Source organism: Fulmarus glacialis, unplaced genomic scaffold (genome assembly GCF_000690835.1).
Source record: "Fulmarus glacialis isolate BGI_N327 unplaced genomic scaffold, ASM69083v1 scaffold8864, whole genome shotgun sequence".
Lineage (NCBI taxonomy): Eukaryota > Metazoa > Chordata > Aves > Procellariiformes > Procellariidae > Fulmarus > Fulmarus glacialis.
In genome coordinates this window covers 34,591-45,373 of record NW_009208664.1, presented here as the reverse complement: position 1 = coordinate 45,373, position 10,783 = coordinate 34,591, and the positions used below count along the sequence as shown (strand labels likewise).

General features: G+C 50.4%; 1 protein-coding gene across 1 annotated transcript in view; it reads left to right on the top strand.

Moving 5' to 3' along the window:
* Positions 1-9,830, top strand: part of B4GALT1 (UDP-Gal:betaGlcNAc beta 1,4- galactosyltransferase, polypeptide 1) — a gene marked incomplete at its 5' end in the record, with an annotated part of 12,685 nt that extends 2,855 nt beyond the window's left edge. Inside the window, 4 exon segments of the mRNA XM_009576565.1 lie at positions 5,509-5,696; positions 7,150-7,272; positions 8,782-8,886; positions 9,543-9,830. Of these exon segments, the coding sequence (XP_009574860.1) occupies positions 5,509-5,696; positions 7,150-7,272; positions 8,782-8,886; positions 9,543-9,678 (552 nt within the window).
* Positions 9,831-10,783: the final 953 nt, after the last annotated feature.

The window sequence follows — 10,783 nt, the reverse complement described above, 5'->3', positions numbered from 1 at the left end:
GCTGCTGCTGCGATGGTGCATGCTGGCTTGCATTGCCCTGCATTGCTGGCTCCTCCTCTTCTCTGGTCCTGTCCTCCCGTGCTAGGGCTGTGGGGCTGTCTGTGTGCTCTGAAGTTAACCCTCAGAAAAATTATTGAAGCAAATGTTTTTCTTCAGATGCATCCCTTGAGCAAAGTTGGAGTGGGAGTGACATTCAGTACACAGGGTATACGTGTCCTGGACACATCCAGCAGTCAGATGTAGGTTAGCAAGTAAGACTACTTGATTTGTAAAATAAACATGCTCCTTCTGCGTGCCTCTGACAAGCTGTGTCTGGAAAAGGCAGAGCGGTCAGTGGTAGTAAACCCACTGCATCTCTCAAGGGTGAGTGGGAACATTGAATAGGGAGAGTTGCAGAAAATGTATTAATTCTGCCAGAAGTACAGTAGGAAAACAGTCTTATTTCTCTGCTGTCTTGACAATTGCTTTTCTCTTTTTCTTGTCTGTCCTTCCCTTTGCATTTGCCCTCTTTTTTTTTTTTTATTTTATTTTTCCTTCTAGTGGGGAAATATTACCTTTACTTGTTAATCCTGTCTATAGCAAAGCAATCACTGAAGCAAGGAGAATTACTGTGTGATCTGGTTCTTACACGCTGCCTACGTGCTCTTCTGTGCTCTGCATCTCATAGAAAGAAAGAGGAGCGCTGAGCCCTGCTACTGCTGCACTGGTAATGTCAAACTTCTTCCTTTCAGCGCAATGCGTTTCCGTCACGAGTCCATTGTGTCTCCACCATGCTGTTCTTGCGTGCCTGAATGCCTCAAAGTAGGACTTGGCTGAAGTCAGGGGGATGATGTTTGTAAAATGCCCGGTGTGTAACAGGAGCCAGTGGAAAATATATATTATGCTTCACCCTCTGCATCCTACCCCCAGCAAAACCCAAACCTGATGCATGGAGTAGCAGTTGTAGGGTCGTTCAGATAAATCTGAGATGAGGACCTGTGGCTGAAGCTTGAGTTCATCAAATGAGAAGGCAGAGGCGAATTTGTGGCATCTCCCTCAGTCCCGCTCGCACCCACCATTACCCCCGTGCTTTCCAGCACCTTCAGCCGTTGCCACCTGGGCGCTCAGGTCTAGAAGTGAGTTTTCTCGCTGCAGTTCAGCCTGTGCAAATGCCCATGCAGCCAGAGTGAAATTTGGGAGAGGGGAGACTTAGCAAATTCCGGTTTTCCACTGGCCCCTGGTATTACCTGCAATGTCTTCGGTAGCAATTTTCCAGAGTGTGCATGTGTGTGGGTGAGTGCGGAGTGGTTGGGGAGTCGCATTTACTGGTGTTATTTTGCAAGGGGTATCAGGACCCCCCAGGTGCGTGGGCAAAGGAGGGAATTGTGCTCGGCTCCTGCTTACCCTCGCAGTGGTGGGGGAGGCGAGTTTCTCCTGTGACTGCTCTCTCCTGGTGCCCGATGTAATGGTGCTGAGACCTCAAAACACTCTCTGACAGAGAAGCAGCGAAGTGTCTCCTGGTGTCTCTGTGTGGCCCTGGAAATCTGTTTCTACCTGCTTAAGTCCACTGGAACGTGGACTTTCACATGGACATTGTGTGTGTGGTCTTGGGGGATCCCTGACTTAGCTAGCAACCTCCTGTTGGAGATGATGGCTCTCCTAGCCCGCCAGAAACACGTAGCCTCGCCATTACTTCTGTGAGACCCGGCAATTTTGGAATCCAGGTGACAGAGGTGCAGCCACAAGTCCTCTGCACTGCTGTGCTCTCTGCAGGAGGAATCACAAAGCTGCCTCCTACATGGAAGTGGAAGGCAGGACAAAATTGGGACAGATGACTTCTTGCTGGTTTGCAAGCCCTTTAGCATGAACGACAGTTCCAAAAACCTCAATTTTATCTGTTTGGCACTAAAAAAAGGTAGCATCCTTTGGTAGGTCTGGCTGAGCAAATCAGATTCAGCAAAGATAAGGAATGGGAAGTAAAAAAGCCTGGGTGTTCTTTTGCTCGAGCTGTTCATCTTCAGGTGTGAGAAGGAATCTGCATCAGACCCTGCAGGACTGAGGCAGCAGGTTGTCCCCCTTCAGCCAGTCTCTCGTGGACCAGGGAATGGGGATGGACTTGGACGTGCTGCTAGAGACATAAGGAGTAAAATCAGGAGCCAGAAACGGCTGCTGGGCACCAGCACTGAACTCAAGACATGGGTTAAGTTTCAGGACAAGAGAACATAGGGAAAAAATTGTCAGGAAAAAAAAATAGCAAAAACGTGCTTGGATTACATCTTTTCTGGTTGAAAGCCTAGAAAATAAGCGTGGAGGCTACGCCTAGAGCTTGGTTCCGTTGTCAAAGCAGCAGTCCCCTGTGCGCCGCCTAGCTCTTCAGGATGATGCTCCTCTGTCCAAGCAAGTCCAAACTGATCCATTCCTTGTGGCAAATAACAGGGAGCCTCCATGGGATGAGGAACTGCCAAGCAGAGGCGAGGGCTGGAGGTTTCTTCAGTTCTGCTTTATCTGCTGTCTCAAGGGTCGCCTGTGGTACTGTGCCCTGCGCTGACCTGGAAGGGACAGCAGCATAGAAAGGAGATTTCCCAACTCTGCTTTTTTTTTTTTTTCTTTCAAAAAGTTGGGAATTGGTCAAAGACGGAAGCCTGCAGCACGTTTCTGAGTTTTGAGAGATTTGAATCTCAGATACTGCAAGTATGCCAGTGCTTCCACATTGCCTTAGGTAAGAAAGAGAGCTTTCTGCAAAAAGCAAAACCTCTTATCAGTCTTTTTTTTGCTCCGATACACACTGTAAAGCCCTGCATACCTCCTAGGACAGAAAACCAGCCTCCTGCCTTCAAAGGAGTCGCAATTGATAGGTTTGATAGTCGCATTGCAAGGTTTGCTGCATGAGCTACCTGCTCGCTGTAAAGTTTCTAAAAAACGGCTTGGAGAGGGGTTTTTGTTTCCTTTTTTGGTTGTGATTTCTGCCCCCCCCAAGCCTTTTGGATTCCGTAGTGTGAAGCTGTGTGGCTATTTGGGAGGAGAGCGGCAGTGCCCATGTCAAATGTTTGCCATGTGTCTGGTCCCTCTCCACGCACGGGGCCCCAGCGTGGGTTCTGCCGGGGTCTGGTGGGTGAGGCGCCGGGAGGGGTCCCACATGCTCTTGGTCTGGTCGCTGTGCTGTGCTTTGGGGTTTTTCGGGGAGAGGATTAAAATGCAGCTCCTCGTAGCATTGTTAGTTCCTAAGTGTCATCCAGAGGAGTTAGAGGCTACCTGAAGGCATGGGTTAATTACAGCTGAGCCTCTGCTGGTAACAAAATCGGTGTGAAGTGCCCTTTGCCTTGAAATTTCATTATGAAAAGAGCAGCCACAGGGTGTGAAATGAGGACACTCTCCTAGACTGGACCCAGCAAGTGCTTTGAGGTGTGAGCACACTGCACTTTGCACCAGCACCGGGAAAAGTCCCCCTTGGGACTATGGAGCCATGCCTGGGTTTGGTGCCATGGGACCTGAGGAGCACTTGGCAGCTGGGACTAGGCAGCCCCCTTCGCCGGGGAAAGAAGGCCCTCCGATCCCACAGCCTCAGCCGCTCCCTCTCCCCAGCCTCTTTGTTCGACTTGCCTTCATTTTCTGCACTCAAGTTTTCACTGCTCTTGCTTGTGCACGATGGTGATCATCTTCCCACCACCTTAGTTATTGCGTGAACCCTTTTGTTTCGGGTGAGGATGCTGAGAATTTGCTCAGATCCTCCTCCACAAAAGCTCACTCCTCCCTGTGAAGTCATTTACGCCCGAGGCAAGTGATGAATGCTTTTGAAAACCTTGGTTTGACACTTGCATGTTAAAACCTTCAGTTTCAAGAATCTGCATTGGCTCTCCAGCCGCAGGTCCATTAACCAGTCTGGATTAAACAGTTTCCAAACTGATTATATATTAACCAGGCAAAGCCATTTGGGAGGAGGTGATGTTTTAAGCTGCTGGTCCTTGGGCGCAATATTTTATCCGTCCTTGATTCGCGTCCCATACCGGGTGCGGGTGCCGCAGGGTGGGGGATATGGCTTGCACGGCGGGGGAGTCCTTTGTCTCGACACTGCTCCGAGGGTATGGAGCGGGAAAGGTGGGATGTGGTAGAAGACAAAGGATTTGGCAGTCTTGGTTTCAAGGCTGGCAAAAAACTTCAGCCTCCTTCAGCGATGCCCTATGAGTTCCCTTCTGCCTGCTCTGTTCCCCTTGCACAGGATTTGGGTTTGAAGCTGCTGCTGCAAAGTTGGGTCCTAGACTGGAAATCCTTACTCTCAAACCACTGGTATTCTCGGGTTTGTGGGTATGATACTGTTGTTTTTCGAAAGTACTTGAGCAATTTGCGAGCCTGTACTTGTGCTCAAAGCCACGTGTGCTTTTGAAACGTTTCTGCCTGAGAGAGGCCAAACTGATCTCTCTTCGGGCGCCTCATTGCTCCGGGAGGAGAGCAGAGAGTTTCCTGCCCTGCTCTCTGGAGGTCCCGTCGTTAACTGTGCCTGCCCTGGGATAAACGTGCCCTGCTGTGGTGTCAGCTCTTTTCAGGTCCTTCCCATCATGGTGACAGCCCTCCTCATTTCGTTTTTCCTGGCAAGGCCCCTGGGACAGATGGTGGGTCATGCCATGCTCCGGCTGGCAGAGGAGCAGCAGAGAAGGAGCCATGCAGCGCAGCAGACAGCGGTGTCTGATGCGCGAGCCGTAGCCCTTGCAGGAAGCAGCTCGCACTGGCCTGCCGTCCAGTGAGCAAGGCTGTGTGTCACTGCCACGTGCCGAACCAGCAGCGCTCTTCCCAGGGCCCGGGGAGTGTCCTGCTCCTGTGCGTGCACGACTGCCCAGGGCTTGGCACGGGAGCAGGAGCGAGCGGTAGAGCGGCAGACCTTAGCTCCTGGTGCCACCCCGTGCTTTGCAAATCGGGTCTGGTGCGTGCTCACGCGTGCTGCTGAGCAGAGGCCACGCCACAGTCCTGCAGTGTCTTGTGGCAGAGCTTAGGAAGAGGGTGCCGAAATCCTGGCCACAGAAAGGTTTTGGTCCGTAGTCCTTGTCCTAGCTGTAAGCTAAAGCACTGCTAAGGTTTCTCTCTGCAACGGTCCCTTCTCCCAGAGGAGCTTGTCTCTCTTTGCTTTTCTCCGCCACTCCGGGAAGCCCCAGCTGCTTGCCCCAGCGGTCCGAAAACTTTATCACAAAATTCAATCCTGAAATGCCTGTGTGTGGGGTGGGACAGGGGGACTGCTCAGCATCAAACCTGCCCTCTTGGAGGGGAGCTGAGCCGGGTCCAGCCTTTCCTCAGCCGTTTCGGCTGCCCCCGCGGTTTTCAGCTGGCTCGGATGCCATCGTCCCGCAGGCGGCATTCCAGGGGGGGCTCACTGCGGACGCCCCGTGGGTGCCACGGGGGGAGTGCTCGGGCTGGAGCTCAGTCCATCACAGGCACACCAACCCAGTGCGGCGACGCCAGCGTACAGTGACAGGTAAGAAACTGCTGATGTCAACTGTTAAATTTAAGTCACTTAACTGTTTTTATTTGTTTTTAAATTAGGATGGAGAAGAAGAATTTAACCGTGCTAAACTGCTGAATATAGGATTCGCAGAGGCTTTGAAAGAGTATGACTATGATTGCTTTGTGTTTAGTGACGTAGACCTCATCCCAATGGATGACAGGAACACCTACAAATGTTACAGCCAGCCACGGCACCTCTCTGTATCCATGGATAAATTCGGATTTCGGTGAGACGCCTTTTGGAGGGGCATTTTGTTCCTAATACCGCCGTTAGCCTAGCAGGCCAGGCGCAGCGTTACATATCCCCACCCACCATTGAAAGCCTGGGAAAATGTCTCTGGCAAAAGCCTGTCTTGGCGTGCGCGTCCCTGCAGGGAACGGGTGGCTGCGAGCGGGATCGGCTGGAGGGGAGGAAGGGGGAGGAACGCAGCTAAGCAGTTTATTAAAATTCACAGGTTCTGGAAGGTGAAACGAAGGGTGAGGAAAAACTAAGAGCCCGTCGTTTTGCAGATGCCCACGTATCCCTTCTTGTGTTTCAGGCTGGAAGCTGGAAGACAGCTAGTGTTTCCACCCAGTCTGAAAAGTGAGACACTCTCACACAGTGAGAATTATGTGCAGCTTTAAAAAGACTGCATCAGATGCTATTTTAAGAGCAAAATGAAATATTTTTGGTTGTTCGATTTCAGGCCACTGAGGGACCTACCCTGGTATCTGAGAGCAATACAAAACGAAATGCCTTTCAACATACATTTGGGTTCAGCAAGCTGCTGCAAACAAAAATGCTTTTCCTTTCTTTTTTTTTTTCCCCCTATCCCAAATCCCAAGGGGGAGTTTAAAAGCTCGTCTATAAAGTGAAAACCGGTTGTGACCCCATGGTTGCCAGTAGTGCTAAAGGTACAGCAGTGGGGTTGGTGGCAGGACCCCTGCACGTCTCCACGCCAGACCCAAGCCCCGCTTGGAGCAGGACTGTCACCGGCACCACACGAGCTGCAGTTTTTTCTTGCAGCTAAGTGAAGCTTAGAGCAGAAATGCAGACCCCAGGGGTTTCTTCTGCTTGCTGAAGCAGAGACAAGGTCTGCAGTAGATTCTGGTGATCCCTGTGTGGGCCCTCTCCTGGTGCTGTGGGTCTGAATTTCATCTGTCCCCAATCCCCTGGTGAATCGTCCCCCGTTTCGAGCGAGAGCTGGTTGGTTTTGTGCGTGCAAGGTCTCGCTGCTGGCTCAGTTTTGGGCTGCGAGCTTTCTTTTGGGGCACTGGGGAGTGTGGAGAGGAGTGGTGGAGCTGCAGGAAGAGGAGGCTCTGCAGCGCCTCCGACGCCTCGTTGAGCTCTTGCCGCTCCCGGGACATGCATGTCACCCATCTGTCCTCTGGCGAGGTGACGTGCATCCCACCCGCCTGTCCTCTGAGGACAGTGTACTTCTTAGTGAAAGGCTGCAGCTTGTTGCCAGTTGCAAAATACGTCCCAGCTGTATTTGGGACTGAGCCCACCAGCTCCCTTTGCCTCAGCCGAGCCCAGGGCACCGAAACACTGCTGCTCTCTGCTGCAGGGAGGCGCCTTGCGGCGGCTGCTGGCTCACTGTGGGCTGGGGTGGAGGGCAGCAGCAAGCCCTTTTCGGGTGGGCAGGCTGCTCCTTGGCTAGCACCTCTCCTCCTCTAATGGCCTTTTCTCCCTGCTTCCAGGTTGCCTTACAATCAGTATTTTGGAGGCGTCTCTGCCTTGAGCAAAGAGCAGTTCACAAAGATCAACGGGTTCCCAAACAATTACTGGGGCTGGGGTGGCGAAGATGATGACATTTATAACAGGTAAATAAATACCCGCCTTGGCACCCAGAGTGCCTCCGGGGTGGGGATAAGCACAGACCTGCTGCTCTTGCCCGGGTGTGGTGGGCACAGGGTGGGGGAGGCTCCCCTCTGGGTGGGGGATGGAGGTGGCGCGTGGGCAACCTGCGGGCTCAGCGAAAGCGTGTTCCTGCTGGGTGCTGGCACCCCATTTCGCAGCTCCCAAGGTGTGCTGGGGAATGGGTCCGGCTGGAAAAATCCCACCCCTGCCCCACACACGCATCGCTCGTTCGCCGCGCAGCCTTGCAAGCATCCATGCCGGTGCGCGGGTTGGAGCAGCATGCTTCTGAGTCTCCCAGCACTGGCCGAAGGAAGGGGATTCGGGGCACGCAGTGGGGTGGAGAAGACCTTGAACCACCTAGCCCAACACGGACCAGGGCTTCCCTGGTAGCAGATCCCTTTGTTCCCAGGAGAGCTTCGTTTGTCAGGCTGCAGGCGTCTCTAAATAACGCCGTGAGCTGTCGCTTCCTGCCTGGAAGGAACCGAACAAGGCTCAGGACTGCAGGAGAGGAGGAAGGCGTTTGCACAGGGCAGGCTGGGACTACCCCTGCCTGAAGACTGGGGCAAAGTTGTGCTTACGGCTTCGCGTTCCCAGGGCCGTCACTGTGAGAAATCACCATGGGGAGCACGGATTTGGGAAGCCCTCTTCACGTATCGATGGCAAAACCACTCTGCGTGGTCTTTTCTCTGGGCTTTCTCAGCTCTTCTGGGCTTCAGGAAGGGTCTTCCTAAAAGTGCTTGTACCTTTCTGAGGTGCAACACTTCTGTTTAATATAAACCAAGCAAGGAACAACTTCCAGTGGGGCAGGGCATTCAAAGCAAGGCGGCAGTCCTCTCTTTTTGGGGCACTCAGGTTTTGAGGAGCAGAAGATGCTACTTAGAAATAAAAAGGAAGGTGGAAAGAGGAAGAAACCAGGTACTTTTCCAGCATTGGTGTCCATGAACTGCAGGTGCCTTGCAGAGAGCATGCAGACAAAGACAGGCTGCCGGCTGTCCCCGCGAGTCTCAGCTGGGACCATTGTGGCTCTGACCATGTGTCCCGCTCATGCTGCTTCACCACCATTCACTTCAGTTTCTACCAGCACTGCAGCTTTCATATCCTGAAAAATGAATGCTCTTCTGGCTCCTTTCCAGATGGGTTAAAAACTAGATGCCTCCCATTCAAATTCCAGTCTACAGCCTGGAGCAAGGTTAATGCGGGCGTTGGGCGTTGGAGGAGCTGGCAGTGCAGGTGAGGGTGTGGTGAATTAGCAGATCCTTGGTGTTGGCAGGGGGACATCTCTTTTCCACATGCTGACGTGCCTGTGTGGAAAGGGACTGGCCTTCCCCCCTTTCGGTGTAGCAAGCCTGCAAATGCACTAGCCACATCCTCAAAAAAAAAAAGGCAAAACCCATGGTCATTTGTGGAAGGTGTGGCAGAGCATCCCACATCCGTCACCTGTCGCGGGTGTTTAATGTACTTGCTTTTTACAGGCTGGTGTTTAAAGGCATGGGGATATCCCGTCCGGATGCCATCATTGGGAAGTGCAGAATGATCCGGCATTCCCGGGACCGTAAGAACGAACCCAACCCCGAGAGGTGCGTCTCCCCACGTCCCGCAGCAGATTCCAGGGGCACCTCCCGCCCTTGCTGCTCCGGCCGCTTGGCTTTCTCTGTGCTGTGCAAAAAGCCCAATCGAGGACAGCCTGCGGCCATCTCCTCCCTCGCCAACCTCTCTGTTCCCTGCGCTGTAAGCTGCCCCCTTCCCCTCACCAGTTTACTACTTTATTACTGATCTTTTCCCCAAGATTTCACAATGGCATGAATGTCTCTTGCCTTTTTTTTAATTCTTTTTCTTAAATGCAGCAAATTAAGCTCTGAGCAATTGTTTCCAGCTTGTCTTTGGCATATAAAACCTGTGCTGTAGTGCAGAGCAGGAAAAGGACCTGTGTGATTTAAAAGCTTGGCTGCTTTTTCCAGCTAAAATTTAACCCCATAGGGATGCCTTTGCCCACTGCTCAGGCTGGCCAAATCTGGGAGTTTATGGGACCCGTTTATGGGACTCAGGTTGTTCTTAAAACACCGGAGATGCCGCCTGAGAGGCTATAAAAATGTCATGCAAAGTTCAGGTTGTTTAAACTTTTTTTTTTCCTTTCTTTCTTTGGTTGGTTTTTTTTTTCCCCCTTCCTTCTTTGGTTGTTTTTTTTTCTTCCCCCTTCCTTCTTTGGTTGTTTTTTTTTCTTCCCCCTTCGCAGGTTTGACCGAATTGCTCACACAAGGGAGACAATGAGTTCTGACGGCTTAAATACACTATCCTACAAGGTGTTAAGAACGGACAAGTACCCTCTGTATACAAAGATCACAGTGGATATTGGCTCGCCAAATAGCTAACATTACAGACACAAGAGAGACCTTGCCTATGTTACCCAGGACATCTGGCCTCACTGAAGCTTTATATCTGCAGGTTTTATAACAGCTGCAATGAACAAAAAAAAAAAGGCATCTTTTGGCATGCCAAAGCGCCTCCAAATTGATTGGACAAGAGTTTTTTTTCTTTTTTTTTTTAATTCCAAACTTGACTTTACACAACTTTCTAGCTCTCCATTGTTTTGTAAGTCCAGAAGCTGTACATAAGAGTTGTAAATATTTACTTTGCCAGAAAAGGTTGAATCTGATCTATTTGCTGCAGTGCTCCCCATGTTGAGTTAATTGCTGGACCCAAATTTTACTGATTACAACTGTGATGCATCAGCAATTACTGCCCATGATATTTTGATATTTTAAATGACATGGATGAAAACATTCCTTTTATTTCATTCCTGGTTTTACTTTATGAAGGACTGTAAAATGCTGCTAAAATTGTACAAGTTTATGCTTTGCATTAGATTTTTTTTTTTTTAATGGAGACAATATCATATATTTTTTTCTCATAGTGACCAAAACAAACATCTTCTCTGTGTGCAGAGCAAGTGTTGAACAACCAAGTCTGGATTCAATGAACGTCATTATTTCTTTTAGTCTCAAAGGAGGCTTTGAGTGAGTTGAGCCAGAGTTTGCCAGAATTTGCCAGTGAGCTCTCTGCATAGGGTGGGAGCTACACAGATGGCATCTGCGAAAACTACTGGCTTCAGATAACCTTACTTCTGGATGTGGTAGTGACTTTTTGCCTCAGCACAACACCACCTGGGGGTTTTGGGGGGGGGCGGAGGGGGTGTTTTTCTTTTTTTTCCTGAAATAAAGATGAATTAATTTAATTGCGCGATGAAATTATGGCCTTAAAATTTGCTGACACTTGTTAACAGTGGTAGAAAGTTACCACGCTATTCAAACATTGTCTGAAGCTTCCTAAAAACAAATTTTTTCTTGCAAGGTCATGCAAAGAACTTGAATTCACTTACTACTTTTGTTGTCGTTGTAACATTTTAATAACTTTTAAAAGTAATTTTTACATCATAAGCAGTATATTTAATATCAGATTAAACTAGGGTGCAGCATA